Below are 22,599 nucleotides of genomic sequence, written 5' to 3'. Positions count from 1 at the left end.
GCCTACCCCTGCGGGGAAGCGGCGTGATGGTTAGTTAGTTAGTTAGTTAGTTACAGTATTTTTTTTGTATATGTGTTTTCGTAATATATAAATTCAAAATTCAAAAAAGCTTAGTAACTAAAATAACAATATTTTGAGTTGGTCCAAATCTTCGGTTTGTCTGTACTTAGAAGATATTTTAATATTACTGAAAAATAATAACTGGTCTGGGTTAACGACCAATCATTGGTTAGAATAAAATACAGCTTTGGAATTTTTTCTACATTAATTTTATTTGACCAGTCATCACCATCACTAGCCTGAATATGTCGATTACGTCGAAACTCGGTTGTTGGTTAAATAAGATTTACTCGAAAAATATTACATAGTTCTTATGTTATTCTATAAAATGCAGTTACACCAAGAAATGTCAGTACAAAACATATAGCATAGGTTAGTTTAAGTGATCATTTTATACTCCTATAACATTTACCATTCTAATCTTGATTGACAACCACACTACTCAAATTTTGGAAGTTATACGAGTATTTATGCTTCTTAAGACACCTTATTGTATATGCATGGTTCTACTTCGGTGCCATCTATGGTTGAGTTTATTGATTAGTGAAGAAGTAACTGAAGTCAATTAAAGCATAAATATGACCGAAATTTCAGTAGTATGGTCGTTAATCATAGGTAGAATGGTGAATGTTACACGTGTATAAAGTGATCAATTAAACCAGCCTGTGGCAGGTTGTCTTTCCCATCCCTGTAAATACCCAGACATCCGTGTTCTTCGTCATCTGTGTTGAAATATCAAGATCAATAAATAATTTAATTGTATGTTTTTTGTCCGCCTCCGTAGTGTAATGGTCAGCACGCTCGGCTACCGTTCTGGAGTTTCCGGGTTCGATTCCCAAGAGGGGTAAAATAAATATTAGTGATTTTTTCACTGTAATATTTATTAAAAATTATCATGGACTGGTACCTGAAGCGGAGGGCTGATCACCTTTCCTTCATGTATAAACGATCAAGATAACACTGCGTTTATATGACAGTGCCCTATGCACCATTTGGGTGCGGATAAGGGTTTTATTTATATTTTATTTTTTATGTTTTAAGAAATTAAATTAGGCCTAAGCTACACGAATCAATTTGTGGTAAAGTGCGGTTGAACCTAGCAACTTGACACTAACCACGTGGCCTTAACCAGATTCTTACTATCCGTGTTTTAATAACGAGCTTTTTTTCATTTTAAATGTCGAGGGTGTCACCGTATAATTAATTTAAATCACGAAATGTCAAAAATGTCAAAATAATTTGGCAGTGGTTGCGTATTTATTTAAGGGCCAAATATAAATGTACAGTAAAAACTTATTTTTCTCGAAGTTCATTTAATTTTTAAATTTTTTGTACCCAGACTCTTCCGAGACTACATTTAATGAGACTGAATTAATTTAAAGAAAGTATCCAACAAAAGTTTATTTTAAATTTTTGACGATTTTATTCCATACGAGTCATCGACGTTTATGCTACAAAGCTTCGTTATTTGGAATATTTTCTCTAAGATTGTTATTCTTTTTTTGGTTTTTTATTTTTCCTTTTGCGTTGTATTATTATCTACCGGCTCAAAGTTTTACCCCCACCCCTCACCCTCCTTTTCCTTAGGCACCTAACTTTTCCGCGATCCTTCTAGCAAAATCCGCTTCTCTGAAAAGCGGCGTCTTATATTTTAAGCCTAAGCCCTCCCCTCATCAAGACTGAGTTCTTTTCAGAATCCCCGAATACTTCTAACGAAATTTCACAAGAGAAAACGTCTGAGGGAGAATTCTAAGCTTCTTTTCACCTGTTGGTGTATCAAATAAACCCAAAGAAGACGAACGTTTGAGGGATTACAGTAAACGTGACGCATTTGTCTTTTACAAATTTATGTATATATATATGTATGGATATATATATATATATATATATATATATATATATATATATATATATATATATATATATTTATATGTATATATATATATATATATATATATATATATATATATATATATATATATATATATATATATATATATATATATATATATATATATATATATATATATTATATATTTCATATGAGGGTTTATGACAACTCACGGTTTGGGTCCACTGCACTTCGTGTAGGGTACAACGAATGCCATCCAATAAAAATCAGACTTAGAAAACCACGTCACTTCAGCAATTAAGAACATTAGTCAACATACTGCCGATCCTATATTCCAAGACAATTCTGCACCTTACCTTAGCAAGGCCCGTACCGTGGGTAAACATCTATTATTTTTAAATTTTATTTACTTTTGTGATACATAAATTATTGTTTTTCTAATAAATAACTGAATTCAAGAATTTTCCGGAGTTATATCGCTTATTTGGCTGGGGAACAGTCCCAATCTAAACCCAATAGAAAATTTATGGGCTATAATGAACCAAAAACTTATATGGGCTATAAAAAAAGAAGGCAAATAATATCCACGAATAAAAAAAATGTTGATTGGAGTTTGAAGAAACGAAAAGTTTTTGGAAAATTTATTCACTTTATGCTTCCATAAATAAAACAATTTGATTGATTATTCAAAATAAGGGTGTAGTGACAAAATATTATAGTATTGAAAACCTAATAAACTTGTTTTATTTAAAATTGTCAATCTTTAAAATAAAGAAACATTAACCTTATATCAAAATATAAACAGTAAAAAAATAAGAGCTTTCAATAATAATTTCAGACACTTTACTTGTATAAAATTTACTCGACGAGAATTTGAGAATTTCGATTAAAAAAATTGGTTCTTTTTGAAAACTAAAAAAAAAAATCAGTACCTTTGTGTATACTTATATTTTTGTAAATTGCTGCGTTAGTTTATATATAATTTGATTTTAATTGTGATTTTAACGATTAAAATCGGGAAAAAAAAGTAAAAACATTTAGCGTATTACATTTTAATAAGAAAATTTTCATTTCATGAAGGTCATCCATCAAATTTAGTATGTATTTTCATCATTATTTTCCATCAAAAGGCGAAGTTCTTTCTTGTTTGTATGAGCTGTCAACAATATGTTTATTAGGCAGGATTATATTTATTACCTTGTATATATTTGTATCGTCGTTTTTAGAAAAAAATATCAGGTTTTACTTTTATTATGATGAAAACTTTTAAAACATTTCCCCAAATATCAGGTTACACTTTTTTGTGATTTCTCATCAATTTTCACCTGATATATAAAGCCTAACGATAATGTTTCCTTTGGTCAACACAAAATATTTTTTGTTAGATAAATATCAAATAACTAATAATTCACGTTTCTGACATAACATCAACAATACCATATAAAATTAGAAATTGAAGAACAACCTAATTAGGACCTAAGTGTGCCATTCTTGAAAGGTCATATATTTCTTTAAATATTCAATAGTTTTAAATCTCCAATCATATTATTCACAATTCAGTTTGCTTATAAATTAAAATAATTATGTATATCATAATACATACATATACTTATGGATTAATATCATAATACATATATGGATTAATATTATTTTTTGACATCTCATTAATGAATATGGAAGTCTATGGACTAAATATAGACTTCCATATTCTTCTTCATCTTTGATGAGATGTCAAAAAACAATATGAAAAAAACTCCTGTAATAGGAGATAGTCTAGATTTTGTGAACAAGTATTTGGACACACTCAAAATGTTGTATGTGGATTAATATGTTATATCCTCAGTATGATAGGGGTAGTCACGCTAAAAACATATCAAATAAGGATAAAAGGCTTGTTTATGTTTACGATATATTCGAAAACTTTACTTATTAACGTTACTTTTAAAAACGTATATTTTTCTTTGTGTCACTCCTTTATCAGTATTACTTGCTTCAAAATAAACTTTATGACTACAAAATCCTCTTTTATTTTTTTCCGCATATAAATATGCAACGTTGTATTCAAATTTCATAAAATCGGTGATTAGCGTAAGAAATTAAAATTTTAAACAAGCGAATATTGATTTTTTTTATAAATAAAAAACCATATTGTCAATTATTGCCTTACACAATTTAAAATATGGATTTGATCAGCATACGACCTACCAGGCAGAAACCCTGCCTGGTAGGTTAGTACACGATATAAATTGTATTTTATTTTCACTACCTCCTTGAAACAGATACTGATTGACACCTCTAGGGGAACGTGAAGTTATTACAGTTTGAATGATGAAACGAATACAATGCGCATAATTAAAACTTTTCCAATATATGGTTATGGAGGAGTTTCATTACTATGCAAGTACCTTCTGTTCTACAATATCGCCATTGAATATTGTTATTCGCATTGTAATGAGCACTCCATTCGAGTACTAATCAGAACACATATAGTGATATATTTGATCAAATTCGTTCATTAGTACATATATGACTATAAAACTAGTCAACAATATTGATTTAAAAAAAATATTTAAAAAAATGCTTCTGGGTATGAGAAACGATAAGTATTTAATTGGCCACCCTACAACAATTAAGACACCTAGAGGATTATTATCGAGTAAACATTTGTTTTGTTGATATGACCGATGTATACAATTTGAAAAATCTCATTTAGCTGGTTTTTTAGTTAATTTTGTTTATATATGAACCAATTTTGAAACATATTTCTTGAATCACTACATAGAACTTTATTATAGACATCTATCGGTGAGGTGAAAAGAAGCTTTTTATTGAGCAGAAACTCTTTTATTAGTATGTGAGGTCCAAATCCTGGATTGTTATCACACACATGAGAAACGCCACTAAATATCATTTTCATTTTTATTATTTAAGCTTATAATTTGACCAAAAAATTTATTTACAAATTAATTTAATTTATTGTTAATGACATTTCATCGTTACATACACGTTACGTTACGTCACGTACGTTAAATACAATGGTTGTTGAGGATAGATAAAATAAGAATCTGAAAATGTGCACCCATACCATCAACATATCCATAAGATCTTCATCCGAATCCTCGCTGGAATCCGACGCATTACATCCTTGAACGAACATTTTAGAATGAGCTTATAGCGACGACCAAATAAGACAAAACAAAAAAAAAATCCCTCAGAGAATATTTTTATTAGATTTTTTTATTAAGTCTGTTATATTCAAGGGTTTTTGGTCATTTTCTGCCTGTTCTTACTTGAATTTGATCTATGTTTCTTAGAATTAGATTTTGTTGTATTCCTTTGTTTCTATAAAACTGATCATGCGTTCTTAGAAGTTCATTTGCTTAGTTGTGACCGTGTCAATCACTTTGATTAAACTATCCAATCGACTTCTGAAGATAGCACATATATCTAATAATTTCAAAGAGACTACAGTCCAATAAGGATAGATAAATTTGATTTTGTTGTATTCCTTTGTTTCTATAAAACTGATCATGCGTTTTTAGAAGTTCATTTGCTTAGTTGTGACTGTGTCAATCACTTTGTTTAAACTATACAATCGACTTCTGAAGATGGCACATATATCTAATAACTTCAAAGAGACTATAGTTCGATAAGGATAGATAAATTTGATTTTGCTGTATTCTTTTGTATAAAACTGATCATGCGTTCTTAAGAGTTCATTTGCTTAGTCGTGACTGTGTCAATTACTTCGTTCAAACTCTGATTTGAAATAACAAATGTATCTAATAACTTCGAAGAGATTACATTCTAATAAGGATAGATAAAGTACGAGACATTGTGGAAGCCTCCGAGGTTTTATTTATTTAGAAGTAACTAAATGGGAAATGTTAATACACGTCGCACTAGACAATGGCCAAGATCGCGAGTGGAAGACGTACGGTTTGCGCGGTAAAAGCGATTTTAAAGCAATGGCTTAAAGAGACAACTGCCCATGATGATTTTATTTTAACGATATTTGTCGCTTCTAATTCGCTTCTCCGGCGGTTTGGTAAATGCTGTGTTGGAGTCGCGTCGCAACTGAGGGTTGGAGAGGTTTCTCACTGTAGTCGTGTGAATGACAGCTGCGGCCTTCCGTGCCCGACTTGTCCGGGACGACACGCGGCACACGGGCCAGATAGCGCCTCTTGCATGCCGATCCAACGGTGAGATAGTCATCCGGGGGTAGTTCATCCAACTGACTTCGTCATCAACGACCCAATTTAATAATACTAATTGATAAACTCGTGACCCGTAGTGATTCTTAGACATTGAATAAAAAACAGCATTTTGAGTGTGTCCAAATACTAGTTTACAGATCTGTATTATCTCCGCTTAGGAGTTATTTTTAATATTTTTGACATCTATCACAAATAAATTAAAATCTGGGCATTTACCGGGCTTACTACCGTTGTAGGCTTGGTTAAGTGATCTCTTTACACACGAGTAAAATTCACCAATTCTACCCATGATTCGAATTCTACCACACTACTCGAATTCTTGGAAGTTCTATATATATATATATATATATATATATATATATATATATATATATATATATATATATATATATATATATATATATATATATATATATGTGTGTGTGTGAACCAAAAGACTCTTTCTATTTGTATGTAAGGTCCGAATCTTGGATTAAATTCACATACTTGAGCCCCACCTGAAAACATGATTTTCAATTTTAAAAAAAGAACATAACAATCCTACCGGCTCAAAGATTTTTGGATATCCATGAGGCGACCCTGGAGGCGGTAGACTGGCTGATAAAACTGGAGCCAAGACTCTAATCCCACAATACACAACCCAAATGAGTGAAGGAAAAGCCGGAGCCTCGCGAAAAGTAAAGTAAAGTAAGCTTAATAATACAGTAGGATTGATTCCTACAATACGATACAGAGGGGTTGACGGGCATTTTAGTTGACAAGTATTTTTGTTTTTGAAAATTTACTTTATGTAGAGGCCAAATATTAGTTAAGAAACTAGAGTCATATTTAAAAAGAAAAGTACTCAAGTACTGAATGGTAAGATTGTAACAAGGATACCGATTTAAATCATATTTCAAAAGAAAAAATGGGCTTTGAGAAAACAGCGCACGAGTTTTCGATACAAAAACGTTTTCACGTAGCTTCCGGGACGAAAAATGTCAACGTAAACTCCGTGAAAACGTACGTAATAAATTCGGGAAAAAACTTTAATCATGAGATGACAATAAATAAAATATGCGTGTCTAATGATTGCGTGCACCGAGTATATTGTTAATTTGCACAACTATCCTGTGATACACACACACACACACACACACAAATATTTATATATATATATATATATATATATATATATATATATATATATATATATATATATATATATATATATATATATATATATATATATATATATATATGTATATATATATATATATATATATATATATATATATATATATATAGATATATATTTATATATATTTATATTCTATAACTATGTCTTATGAATAGTGTTGACGGTACAGGAAATGAAGTTTTATGGGAAGAGGCTGAAAGATCTTACATCAATGTTTTTCTTCTTTAAATGATCCTTCATTTTCTTATATTTATTTTAATATTTAAACAGAAAAAGATCCCAGAAAAAGTGTGGGATCTTTTAATTATTTTTAGTTTTAATAAAGGGTACTGGAAAGAATACAATAGATATCAAAAATATAAATACATTGAAAGTGCTACTACATATAAACTCAAAATATTTGATTTTCTATTATTTTTTCGAGTTTTTGGAATTAGTTTATTAATTAATTTTAATTCTGAAACACCTCATTGACACAAAGACAGTGGTTGCATGTCACAAGCCCAGGAATAGTATTCTCCCACCCGCTGGAGGTACCGAGCAGTATTCTAGTGACAGTTCATGACGTTCAAGAAACACGACTCATAGGCACGGTACGAATAAGACACTAAATTATATCAGTTTAATTATAACCAGCACGAAGTACTGACTGTTTATTACTAGTAAATTCAAATAATTGCTTTTATGGCTCCGCTCATAAAAGTACTACATTGTCTTAAAATAAATACAGTAAAACCAGGATATAACGGACTAATTCGGGGGAGGGGGTGAAATCCGTTATACTCGAAGTAATAATTTTTTGTCTTCGGTTTAGGTGTAGAGACTTTGAGGAGCGTTGGTTATATGCGAATAATGCATTTCGTTCCCGTTTATCATTGTTAAACATTTAAAGATTTACAACATTTTGAGTGTGTCCAAATACTTGTTCACAAAATCTGGATTATCTCCAATAACAGGAGTTATTTTCATATTATTTTTTCACATATCATCAAAGATTCTAGTGATTCAAGAATAATGTTGCAAAATTGGTTCAAATATAAAGAACTTCCAAGAATTTAAGTTGTGTGGTTGTCAATTATGGATAGAATTGGTGAATGTTACACGTATATAAAGTGATCACTAAAAACCAGCCTATGTCGGTCGTCAGCCTCTTCATCTTTGATGAGATGTCAAAAAATAATATGAAAATAACTCCTGTAATTGGAGATAATCCAGATTTTGTGAACAAGTATTTGGACACACTCAAAATGTTGTGCGTGAATGCAAAAAATGCGAAGTGCGCGTAGGGTATGTCAATCGGTAATCTGTTCTTGGGAATTGTCCCTTTGGAGGGTTTTTCATACGTGCATACGAGAGTTTTACAAAACGGTCTTCGGCGACTCGGCGACGATTGCGATCGAAACAAATCCATTTTTCATTTTCCCTAACTCTTTTTTAGCTATAGGTAGCTCTTTCTTTTCAGTCTGGCAAGTAAGATTTTGCAAATGGTTTTTCTTCTTTCCGTGTCCCTTTCCTTTTATTTATTTATATGGCACCCATATTCCTTTCTTTTCAATCTGTCAAAAAATAATATTTAAAGATTGATCACTTTGCCGTTATGTTATTATAACTGATTGAGATTACAGTGAAACTTCAATATAATGGACTAATTGTATACGTCATATAAAAAGAGGTTTAAAAATAAATAAGTAAAATGTTTAAAATCCGAACATTGTATTTAGATATAAATAAACACAACCAAACGCAAACAATATTCTTTTTTATTTATTTGTCATCGGACACTTGTTGTGAAGTTATGTTGCTGTTTGATATCGATCTTTGAAAAGGCAATTAAGTTTTGCCTGCTTTTTGAAAGTAATCATCTCTCTAAAATTATGAAAATGAGTATACTTATAGTCAAGTATCGTTATCTGACGAATAGTCAATAAATGTTATAATATCGTCAAGATGTGGTCTTACCACTGATAACTTCATTTTTTGCAGTGTTGTTGTTGCTCCGGATAGGTGCAGTCTACGAGAAGAATGACATTTTGTCCCAAATTCTAGTGCTAGACGTATGGCGTGATTATAAATTAAATAAAATTTGTTTACATGCGGTGACACATGAATTTAAGCATGTATAATATTAACAGGAGGTTTTTTTTAAACATTAGACAGAAGTTCGTTAATTAGAGGTCCGTTATATCAACTCTTTACTGTACTTTTAAATTGGTCGGTATTGGTCGACGCCATCGCGATCGTCTACCTACGTATCGTAAATGAAAAGTAATGTCTCTCAAAATACCTTTTGGAAGTTCAATAAATTTATCGGAAAAACTTTCGAAGAAGATTTTCGGACACAAATAATTACATATTATTTATTTCAGTTGAAATTAAACTAGCAGTATTCAATGGAGTCCTGGTTCCAACCCTAATGCATGGAAGTGTAGCATGGAGATGGCAAAATAAGGATAAAAGTAGACTGAATGCAGTCGAAATCCAATCTCTCAGACTTATGTGTTGCAAAACGTTATTTGATAGATGTGGCATCACTGAGATTTTCCATTCCAAGGGTACATTATTAATAAAATTGTATCAAAAAAAGGTTTTATATCATGCTATTAAGCACGGCTTGGCCGAATGACGCGATCTATTTAATATCTCTTCACTTCTATCATACATTTATGAATAGATCTTTTATATTATATTTCTATTATTGACTTTATTGATAAAAAAAACAGGTTGTTGCACAATATTAAAAGTTCTTTTCATCGGTTTCGATTCAATTGTGTTTTTTTCTGATTTTTTTTCGATTGTAAATATATTTCCATTTCTACTTGGAATAGGGCTGATGGAGACAATAAGCGTTATTTTTTTCTTGAATGTTTTTCAGATACTTTGTGGCACATTTCATAAAGTTTTTGAAATAAAACAACAATTTTTTTAACCACTTATTTATGGGTACATTTTCTCCAACTGGTTTCGACAAGAACCTTGTCATCATCAGGGTTTAGCTCAGTACATGTTTAACCCTGATGATGACAAGGTTTTAGTCAAAACCGGTTGGAGAAAAAATGTACCAATAAAAAAATGGTTAAAAACAAAATTGTTTTATTTTATAATTTTTTTTTCCTATTTTTACAATGCAAACAGTTGATTACTGAAATATTGAATAGTTTCAACGACGCACGTCACAATTTTATTGCATTTTTTCTTTTATTCCCTAAGAATAATTATTCTAATAAATTGTCATCGCTGGTCTAAAATTTGCGGGAAAAATCATTAACCATCCTTCCACGGTCCATGAAACGTCGTAAAAGAATGCGACGTTTCGACGAAGCCTTACACACGTAAAATAAAAATAAGGTTTCGGTTATATATAACCTGATATCCTTTGAAAAGCCTAAATTAAGAAATATGTCGGTGAAGTATGAGTATGCTCCGCAACAGAGTAGGGGTTACAAACGTCCGTTCCTCCTCCCCACCCGGACTCCGCCTACTCGATGCCACAAGTCCGATTGACGAAGTTTTATTTTTACTTTTTTTTTAAATATTTATTTTCAAAATCATTCATTATTAAAGTCTTTTTCGTTCTTAATTTTTTCAATTTTCTTAAAATACTACAGCCCTAGAGGTAGTATTTTAAGAAAATGGCGCAATATAAATAATTCAAAATTATTTTTATTTTTAAAACGTATTTTGCAGGTTCCGCTTTTGGGCTAAGTATGGCTATAGCGCAAAATATGAATAATTAATTTTAAAATAAACTTAAATCGAACGCGAGACGAAAATATTTTCATTTAAAAAATTTTCACCTTAAAAAACAATTGCGAAAGTTATTCTCAAAATAAAAGACTTTTAAGGAATAATTTCAGCTTCGAATTTTATATGTTTTCTTTTTCAAAGTTCCCTAAGGAATAATTTCAGTTTTATATTTCTAGTTGCCTTTTATTTCGAAATTTCCTAAAGAATAATTTCAGTTTTGATTTATATTTATATTTGTCTTCTGTTTCAACATTTCGTAAGGAATAAATCCAGAATGATTTCTAATCGTCTTCTGTTTCAACATTTCTCAAGGAATTATTTCATATTTGATCTCTATTTCTCTGATCTTTCGTTTTTATACTACATCAATGATGAATAGGTCTATTACGACGGGAATACGGAAGTCTATGTATTTACAAGACTTGCGACCTGTCTTTCGCTGATTTGCGTTTTTGTCCACTTCCATTGTGTAATGGTTAGCGTGCTTAGCTACCGCGCTGGAGGTCCGATGTTCGATTCCCAGGGGGGGGGGTGAAAATAAAATTTAAAGATTGTACACTCTAATATTTATTTCATACTACCCTGGACTGGTCCCTGAATCGCAGGAGTGATCGCGTTGCCGATAATCGTATAATCATATAAGTAACGATCAAGATAACACTGCGTCAATATGATGGAGTGCCTTATGCATCACCGGGTGCGGGTAACGGTTAGATAAACATTCAACATTGTGGAAGTTTTTTTTTTTTATATTCCTTAAATTGAGTAAATAATTTATCAAAGTAATGTATTGCAAAAGTCAACACGTAACGTTTTTTCAATGAAAAAGGTTCAGAATTTCATGTTTCTAAATTAGGCGGTTTAGGTTGTGTGTTGATGAGTCAGTCAGCCGGGAAATAACTTTTCTTATTTGTGTATTTTATATCGATTATTCAAAAATACAATTTGTTTGCAATAAAATCTATGTGTCCCTATGCAAAATTGTTTTTTCAAATACGTAGGTACATACCATTTGACAGGCAAATTTCACAACACTGATCATAGTAGCTTTCGCTAGGAACCCTCCCAAACTGGTACTGTCTATAAAATTTCGATAGCTGGTGAGTTTTCCAATATTTTGCAATCATCATTTGGTATCATAAGTTGTCAAGGACGCCACATTGGTGGCGTCTCGCCATATGCTAAAAGTTTCACTACACCATATGGTAGAAAGCAATACTGCGATAGCTCAATTTTTAGTCGAATCTTAAAAACATACCGAATATTTTCGAAATGTCTCAATTCCGTATGAAAACTGTTTTTGATAAAAAAAATCAAATACCTTTTTTCATTTTCCTTAAGTTAATGCTTAGCCAACAAGAACAAGCGTGTCAAAAACTTTGTTCGTAAATTCTTTATGTAACCTTCAAGATAATTTAATATCAAGGAATTATGGACTCAGCAGTGACGAATATCCATTCAAATAAAATAATTTCAGAAATCTAATACTGTCATTGACATGTATTAAAATCTGTTATCGACTGATTTAAATATTCGCTTTATACATTGCAAAACAAAATTAATCATCTAGTTAACACAAAGTAGATCTGATGCAGTATCCTATGCACAATTTGAGTGCGGGTAAAGGTAAAAAATCCTAAGACAGATTAAGAAATTTTATTTAAAAATATATAAACATGAATTTTTACGATAGTGATTTTTAATACCTTAAATTTTTTGTGACATCTCAACAAAGAGGAAGAATAATATGGAATTCTGGTCATTTACGGGGCTTACGACTGTCATCGGCTAGTTTAAGTGATCACTTTACACACGTGTAACATTCACCAATTCTACCACGATTGATGAAAACCACGCTATCTATGTATGATCCAATTTCGAAACATTGTTCTTGAATCACTAGATTTTACTAGAGACATCTATTGGTGAGATGAAAAGAAGCTTTTTATTGAACACAAACTCTTTTATTAGTAAAATAAATAATATGAAAAATAAATCCTATAATTGGAGATAATCCATATTTGTGAACAAGTATTTGGACACACACAAAATGTTGTACACCCACATCATGTTTCCAAAATTATTTGGTCTGCAAATGTTAAACGACAATATGCTAAAATATTGTGTACCTACTTTTAATTTGTCGAATAATGATAATTATGAAAATGTAATTCAAAATTTATAGTACAAATAACATACAAAATCCTTGGATAAAAAGTAAAAAAGCTCAAATTATTCACTTTAAAATATTTTTGCCATGATTAAATTGTTGCATTTGATTTAGTTGTGCCAGTATCTTTTTTGTTGTGCGAAATTGATTGCCTTAGAGAAATATATGGAACATTATTGGATAAGACAAAATATTGTAGTTTGGGATCATCGATTCCAATAATTTATATGACACGATAAATTCTTTAGTATAGTTTATGTAAACAAAATGTAGAACTATAATACTATTAAAACTTGAATAAAGTACGTAGAGGTCAACTCAAAGATTAATTATATTTCGTAATATGGTGCCACTATCATATTTATTCCATATTACCCTGGTCTGGTATCTGAAGCGGAGGGCTGATCACCTTTCCTTCATGTGTTAACGATCGAGATAAAACTACATTTATATGATGCAGTGCTCTTTGGACCATTGGGATGAAGGTGAGGGTTTGAAGAATATGCTTTGAATAATTTTAAGACCCGCATTCCTCTATGGCTCCGAATGCTGGACGATGAATAATACCTACTAAGCAACTAGAAACTGCTAAAATGCATTCTCTACATATATGTATACAGTATTGGAATATCGTAAAATGTTTCATTAGTGTGAGATCAGGAGGGTGATAAAATATCATCCGGATAAATGTATTTGACCAATTAATTTGTTTTTATTTTATCAGGGTTTAGATATGGTTTCCAGTACCTACATGAAACTAGAAGAAATACTTGTTACATACTTGAATTGTTTTTAAATAATTTGTATTACAATTTGTATTATTTTAAGTTTAAGATTTTTAATTGCATTGATAGACAGTGTTATTGTTCTCCAACAATTAATAATGAAAATAATACTTAAAGTTCCGAGATTCGTCGAGAGGAAATATTCCACTAAGTTCAATTACTCTTTATGACAGTCAAATAACTATACGCTAAAATAATATGCATTTAAGAATTACTCTCACATAAGACAAGAAAGCACCTCCCGGCAAAGAAAGAATTTTTTAAAAAGGTCACAAATTTTTAAATAATGATTTTAGTTTATTTTCCAAACGAAACATTTTTTTTATTTTTCCAAATTTAATTCTTCAACTAAATTTTATATTAACTACTGCTTAGCTCAAGTCCTGTATGGGGAGGAAACCGATTTTTTTCCAAGAACCGATGTCATTTTTCATGTTTAAGGTTTAGTATTTTTAGATTTTATTTTAATGCTACTTTAATGCTATAATTTAAGTTCATAATATCGCAATAACATATTGAATATCTGACAAAAGGACGTAATAGACCTGAGACCATTTACAACAATTTCGGTATTTTAGTAAGAAAACTTACAAGAATCCTGTTGATATTAAAAAGTATTAAAAACTCTTTATTTTTTAAGTACGTATTTTAAAAGTTATTTATTAAATGCTTTTTTCATTCTTTTAAATTTTCTACGTACAACGATTTAAGACGAACCATTTATAGTACGGGTAGCTATTTTAGAAGTATGTAAACGTTTTAAGAATAAAATATGATACATATTTTCATTAATTGATTCGGCGGTCACATCTGTTCAATTTTATTTAATATTTTCTTATTAAAATTTTATTATTAAAATCTATTGTGACACGTGTTACGGTGCATCACACTCGTATTTTAAAGTTCGTTTAAATATGTGCATCTACGAGTATATATCAAATAATTGCAGTAAACCATATTTTTTCTTTATTTTTTAGTTGGTCTTTAAAAGATAAAGATCATACATTTTAAAAATGACGAATTTGACATATTTTAACCATTTGTATGAAACGACAACGAATTCGAATACGTATATAAATATATTTTTTGATAACAACTATTTTTACTTTTCTTAAGTTTATTGTTTAGAAAATTATCTCGTTATTAATTTTATTTAAGGTGCTTGAACGGATTGTATACGCCAACAGAGAAATCACACACGCTAATCAACATTTTTACCTTGGGAGGACGCGCGCCATTTTTCCCATTAGCTTTATTTTGGTAACTTTCTAGGAGAATTCTGGAACCGAATCTTTGCAAAGTCTTTTTCCTTTTAGGTGGCTTTTTTGCTTCGTCCGAACTCATTTCAAATCAAAATAATCCGATTCACTACGCACTGTCAAATAATGGGTATATTTAACAATTTTTAACACTTAGACACCACACCGAACTGTTATTATTCGTCCCAGAATGTGATGATAGGGTGCCTTCAACATAGTTACGACACTTATTGACATAATGGTGTTCAAGGCGTCTCCATATTTGATTGGCGCAAAATATTTCAACCCAATATGTACGAACATATTAAACGTTTCAAGAGTTTTTGGGTTTTAATGAATCAATATTAAGCATACGTATGTGTTTTTTACATTTTGTTTATATTACTATATCCTCACATTTAAAATTATTATTGCTGACATTTGAAATAGTATTTACTTATTTGCATGTTTTCCATATCATGGTGAAATAAATATAAAATTCTTATTTATTTATTTATGAAACTACTAGTACATAATCGATAAATATAAAGGGGCTCATTGCTAAGAGGCAATATCTCCTAACCAACCAAAAATATATGTGTAAAGTATGCGTTAAAAAATGAGTTAAAGTATGAATGATAATTTAATTACAATAAAGTGTATTTGTGTAATGACAAATTGATAAAATCAGATGGGGATGTAAAGGGGAGAGGTAGTAGAAATAAGGAAGAGCTGATACGATGAACATAGGGGTTACAAGGAAAGACGGTAAGATTAATTTTTACAGTGGATATTTTTTCATAATTAAAATGTAACTTTGTTTTAAAATCACTATAAATATTTTAATATAACTTAATTATAATGTCTACCGGTTTCGAAGCTAACCGCTTATTTATCAAGACTGATTAATAGTATTAATCAGTCATGATATTACCCTGGACCTGAAACGGAGGGCTGATCACCTTTCCTTCATGTGTTAATAATGATCAAGATGACACTGCGTTTAATGATGCAGTGCCCTTTGCACCATCGGGTGCGAATAGGGGCTTAAAGTAGATGATTTATTTGATCATCATTGTCTTGACTGTCGGTGATTATTGACGTTTTTAAGCAATTTTAATATTGATTTATTTCTTTTGATTTTTTATTATAATTTTTATTATATTTAATTAAATAATCTTTAATTAATTTGTACTTACGTAATAACATATTTGTAGTTTTAGTTTTGTTTAATAATCTAGGAAATACGCAAATAAGTCAATTGTTTGTCGCCAATAAATATTGATTACAAAAAAACATGGGTTAGTGGAAAAGGTCCTTAACGAAATACGCCGAAATGTAGTGGTCGTCATAGTAATCGAAATGTGGGTGTCGTTCATATCATATAATAGTGTTTTTGGGAGTTAAAAGGTGTGAAGTTTACCTACAAGTAGTCGTAAACATAATATTAGGTCTTTTTTCATACTTAATTTACATTGATTAAAGAAAACAATTGTTTTATACCACTAGAGTTTGTATTAAAGACTACATGTTTCAGAAGTTAAACTTCCATCATTCGGGTCTGTATAATAACTAAAATATAAAATATAAAATTGTTCTATAAATAAGGAGAGGGGAAAGTTAGGGGAAGGGGGTTAGTAAAGGGGCGGAATTTGAAAACAAAGGAAAAATGGAAAGCAAAGGTGAAGAATTTTTAAACAATATATTTTTTAATAAATTATTATTACAATTTAGGTTTTTTTGGATTTTTAAATTTTCTTAATAATTCATAATTTGGCCTTTATGTGGAACAAGGTGTAAAAATTTTAATTTATGAGAGTGGAATGAGTGATTTGTATTTATTATATGATTTGCAAATTCCGAAAAATAATTACTAACAAGACCGCTACGATGTTCTTTCATTCTAATCTTTAAATTTCTCGTAGTTTGGCCTATATATTTTTTATCACAATCTCCACACGAAATTTCACAAATACCAATTTTTTGTAATATATATTTTTGATTTTGAGTTTTCGAGGATTTTATGTAAATTATTATTTGTATAATATGCAGGTTGGATATGGGAGGGTAAGATTTTCAAAATGTTTTTAGTTATTGAACCCGTATATAAAATACATAAATAGATTTAATTTACATATAGTTGACTATATCTATACTTGACATCTAGTTGACAATATCTTATTATGTTATATGGACATTTCATGTGAACATAGACACTGGAGTGACGTCATATCAACAACAAAAAACGCCATGATTTCGTAAAGTTCCGTGCACAAACACTCCATCTCTGCTAAATAAAAGCATTTCTCAATCTATGTAACACACATAGATGGCTGTTGTGAACTCATTTGTACTGTGTCACAAGATTGATCAATATGTCTAGGGACGCATGTCCACTACCCGAAATTAGGAGTAATTCCGTGTAATTTTACCGTCTGACACGTCAATTAGCGTTTTAAAACGACGATTGGCTTGGATTGGCTTGGATTGGCTTGTGCTTTCGTCCATCTTTCTTCTGATCGGTGATCTTGATCGGCGCGTGAATACGTTACGGGTAAATTGGATCACGCTAAACTGTCGTTGTCGCTTTCATTTTTCAAAACCCGACTGCCGGAAGGTCAAATTCCGGGTAGTAGACAATCGCCCTAGGAGTTACGAAAATTTTGGTGAAAATCCGAATTGTTGAAAATTTGAAGTATTGATATCTGTTACAGCCAGGCTTCCACGAATGCTTGAGCTCTTTATTTTGTCTCTAAGGGTGACTCCAGACGACCATCTAAGTATTCGCATTTTAGTCGTTTTTAGTTGCCTAGAATAGGTGTTATACACCGTCCAGCATTCGGAGCCATAGAGGACTTCAGGTCTGACAATTGTTTGGTAGACTTTTTCCCTTAAGGGAAGGACTCACAAAGGACTCCCGTCACGGATCTGAACTTCATACACCCCACAATAATTCTATGCAAAACATCTGCTGCACACCCTTCATCTTTATGCATTAGTCACCCTACATATTGAAAGAAGTCGCAATTCGGTATTGTTTCTCCATTTAACTGTTTAATGTATGTAAACTTCATATGTGAATAAAAATAATGAACCTTGTTGCTACATTTTTATTAATTTATAATAAGGATACAAGAATTTCTTCATCATATATGTTATTGTGTAATCCACTATTTCCACATTGTTGGTCTAAAAAATTATAGAATGAGAATTTAATGAATTTTTTCTACATAAATTGACAAAATTACAGAATTTGCAGCTATTATCATAGACGTTAAGTGATTATTATAAAAGTTAAGCAATAAAGAAAATGGGTTCGTCAATCATGATTAGAATTGTAAATGTAACTAAGCATCTACAATGGTCGCTCAAACCAGCCAATGACAAGCTGTAAAACCTACAAATACTTAAACTTTCATATTAACTCCCCGTTGCCTTTTTTATATATGCTGGGAAATCTACTGAATATCGATAAAATGTAATTCTTACGCGGTGTACAACTTAGAATTTGTGAACAATGATTAAGACACACAAAATATTGTGAATAAAATAACTAGTACAGAAGTACATAAAATTAAACCATATCCGCTCCCTAGGTAGAGCAAATGGAGTCCGCAAACTGTCTCCAGGCTTTTCTGTCGGCTGCCAGCTCCCTTGCATCCTCCCAAGTCAGATCCGCGTCCTAAAGTTCTGACGATAACTGCCGACGAATTGTCAGCAGTGGTCGTCTTGGGCGGCGCAAACCTGATTGATGCCTTGTAAAAGAGGCAAGCTTGGATAAGGCTCTCAGGAGGCATGCGGAGTACATGGCCAAGCCAACTGAATCGCATTTTCTTGACGACAGTTGTTACCAAGATTTGCTGCGTCCTACGCCATATCTCTTCATACCTCACAAAGTCAAACTACTGCACCCTTAAAATTCTCCGCAGATACCTGTTCTCCAAACTCGGTACACAGCTGCTCTGGGCCCTTGTGAGGTGCTATGTTTCACAGCCGTATAAGAGAATAGGAGCAATGCAGACATTGTATAAGCGGCATTTGGTCTTCACCGAACATAAATTTATTTGATCATAAAAGCATTTGAGTTGACGATATTGTCGCGGATTGGTTTGGGGTCTCTACCGGAGTCAGACAAGTCTGCGTCCTTGCGCCATTTCTCTTGGATTTCTCATAAATTTCATTCTTCGAAAGTTATTACCATCTGACCGAGGTATAACCATCTCCCACTCCCGGAAACTCTGCGAACTAGAGTATGCAGATGATGCTGTTATTATTGATGACTCCGTTGAGAGTCTCCAATTAATCGTCGACAGGGTAAATAGGTATACGCACATGGGGCTTACAATAAATGTTGCAAAACCCATGTGTTGTGCAACCAGCTCATCGAGTAACCAGCTCATAGAAAGGGTCGAAAGTTTCAAGTACTTGGGAGTGTACGTGACTGAAAATGGCAGCCTTCAAAAGGAACTGGAAATGCACTTAGGACTCGCAGGGTCCGCATTTAACACTATGAAGGCTGTCTGGAGATCGGATTTATGCTCGGTGAAGACCAAAGTATAAGGATTGTTATTTTAAGGCGTTTCCTAGTATGCGAAATAATTTTTAATATTATCTCAAATGCACTTACGAAGGTTTCCGTTAACTTATCTCAGTCATAGATGTTTTTTTATAACAATACGTTTCATAAAAAAAACCGTTGTGTGTTGTTATTTGCAACATGTTACATACAACTATTCCAATTTTGTTAAATGTATGTTATACAGTTATACAGTGTTATACAGTGTTATACAGTGGTCACTCAGATAATGACTGTTCGTAAGTTTTTTTAAATATTAAAATATTCATATTCTTACATATGCATTCACTTCTTTGTCTATGTTGAACAATCAATACATATAATTGAAAAAATAATTCATAAATGTGGTAAATCTGAGAATTAACGAACAAAAATTTGAACTCAAAATATTGATAAAAAATAAATAAATAAATTATTAAGAAATATTTATTTTCTTTTGATAAATGCTTTTAAATCGCATGATTTTTCATGAAAAATGTTTCTTTCTCGGTTCATAAATAAATCTTAGATCATTGTCTATGTACTTTTGTTAGCGAACCTTTAAAATCGATAATACTGCATAATTAATTCACTAAGCTATAGTTTTTATATGAAGATACAAAACGCAATATTGAGTTTGTTTGTGTCTCTGCTACACGCTATATTTCACTTTGTCCCATTATTGATCAAACAGTCTCCCTTATTCAGTTCGAAAAGGCTAAACTTGGAGTTTGGAGGAAGATTATGCAGGGAATGTTGTGTATTCATTAACATTTTACTTGCATACGAGGAGTAAATATTAGAAATTCTGTTTGATAACTTTTTTAAGATATTCAAAGTTGAGATGATACTTGATAAATTAGCCGATACGAAGTTTCCTACTCACCACTGATATTCATTTCTCATCATAATGAATTATTTACTTTAACCATATAACTTCAGATTCATTCACAACATTTTGAGTGTGTCCAAATACTTGTTCACAAATCTAAATTATAACCAAGTAAAAGAGTAATCTTTCATATTATTTTTTGACATCTCACATACAAATGAATGAGTTGTCTCTAGTGATTCAAGCACTATATTTAGAAATTTGAACCGCATGTATAGAAGTTTCAAGAATTTGAATAGTGTGGTTGTCAATCATGGATAGAATTGGTGAATGTTACACGTGTGTAAATTAATCACTTAAACCAGCCTATGACAGTCGTAAGCCCCGTAAATGCCCAGACTTCCATATTCTTCTTCATCTTTGTTGAGGTGTCAAAAAATAATCTGATTCATTATTGAAAAGTCGGGATCTTCGAGACTCACTCATTTTGTTAATTTATGTCAAAGAAATGTACTCGTAATTGCCGCTTTATATTTTCATCCATTGATTCGGTAGTCACTTTGTGATAATGTCCATTCATTTTTAAAATTTTATTTAATATACACCACATTATACACTGTCTTGAGAATAGGGAATAAGTTAGGTCTTAAATGTTAACAGGAAAATCGCTAGAATACTTAGACGTTAAGAAGATAATCGCTAGAATACTTAAATGTTAAGAGGAAAATCGCTAGAATACTTAAATGTTAAGAGGATAATCGCAAGAATACTTAAATGTTAAAAGGATAATCGCTAGAATACTTTTTACACAGAATATTCCACCGGAGAGGTTCATGACCTTTTTTTTAAAGAATGTATATTCGATTTTTTGGTTGTTTTTTAGGATATACTCGTATATAAAAATTTATTATTTATTTTTTACTAACTCTATACCTTTCAATAACTCTTTTCTTTTCAAAACCATATAACTATTTCGAAAAAAACTTATTTTTTCAATGCATAAACGGTCTTTTAAAACATCAATTACGTAAAATGTTACTCGTATTTACAGACAATTAAGTGGCGACTTAAGAATATGCTGGGCCGAATATATTCATTATTATCGACCTCATTTATGAAAACTTAATTTTCATTTAAAAATAAGTATTTAATTACCGAAAACTAGTATTTTAACTTGAAAACTAGAATTTTAATTTTCAAATGCATCTTAATGATCACCAATCATTTTTTTTTGTTCTATCCCCAATTCTTACGCCCGGAAAAATCAGTAATGAGTCAATTAAAATTACTGTAAAAACACCCCACTTCCGTAGGTAAAGTCGGAGAGGATAGAACGCCAAACAGTTTAATATGACATGCTTCCCCTCTTTCACGTCCACATGGCATGTCTCTTTATATGTTACTTGTTTCGACTTCTGACCTGACTATGTATTTTGAAATTTTCGATTAAATATCGGTTTATTATAAATTCTAATAACTATTCCTACAAACTGATTTGACATGTCGCTCACTCAAGAACATGATAAATCGAAAAACTTGATTTTTCGGGAGGACGTTTTTAAAGTTTAAAAATATAATACAATGTATTAAAAATAAATATCAAGCCACTTATTGAACTTTTTACTGTGAAACAGATCTTTTTAGGTAAAACCTGAAGGTTTTTCCTCCATTTGAAAAATATTTGGTTTTTTTAAAAAATAATTAAACAACACCTTTTCTTTAAAATGCAAAAACAACACTTTCTGTCCTGTAGAGGGTTAAAAATATGCCACTTTTGCTGGGATATAGTACATTTTCTTGGCATTCCGAAAGCATGCACAATAGAAAATTTACGATTTTTGACTAATGACATTCTTGAAAGGAGTGAGCGATGTGTGTAAATGATTTTTCTGTCTTTAGAGTCTAGATGACGTCATCTAAATAGATTATTGATTTTCCTTTTTATTAGCAGTGTATTACTTTTTAT

The 22,599-nt window shown here is 31.2% G+C and overlaps 1 protein-coding gene across 1 annotated transcript in view; it reads right to left on the bottom strand.

Moving 5' to 3' along the window:
• The window catches only part of Dhc1 (dynein axonemal heavy chain 1), a 60,584-nt gene extending 54,482 nt beyond the window's left edge, over nucleotides 1-6,102 (bottom strand). The window contains exons 1-2 of the mRNA XM_088266120.1: nucleotides 6,014-6,102; nucleotides 818-873 (exon numbers count right to left, since the gene is read on the bottom strand). Of these exons, the coding sequence (XP_088122246.1) occupies nucleotides 818-873; nucleotides 6,014-6,102 (145 nt within the window). The remainder of the gene's footprint in view (nucleotides 1-817; nucleotides 874-6,013) is intronic.
• Between the last annotated feature and the right edge of the window lie 16,497 nt (nucleotides 6,103-22,599).

Source organism: Brachycentrus maculatus, unplaced genomic scaffold, assembly GCF_059751285.1.
Source record: "Brachycentrus maculatus isolate JH-2025_06_01 unplaced genomic scaffold, ASM5975128v1 h1tg000261l, whole genome shotgun sequence".
Lineage (NCBI taxonomy): Eukaryota > Metazoa > Arthropoda > Insecta > Trichoptera > Brachycentridae > Brachycentrus > Brachycentrus maculatus.
Note: the sequence above shows the minus strand (reverse complement) of the source record. Positions and strands in the feature narration are given on the sequence as shown.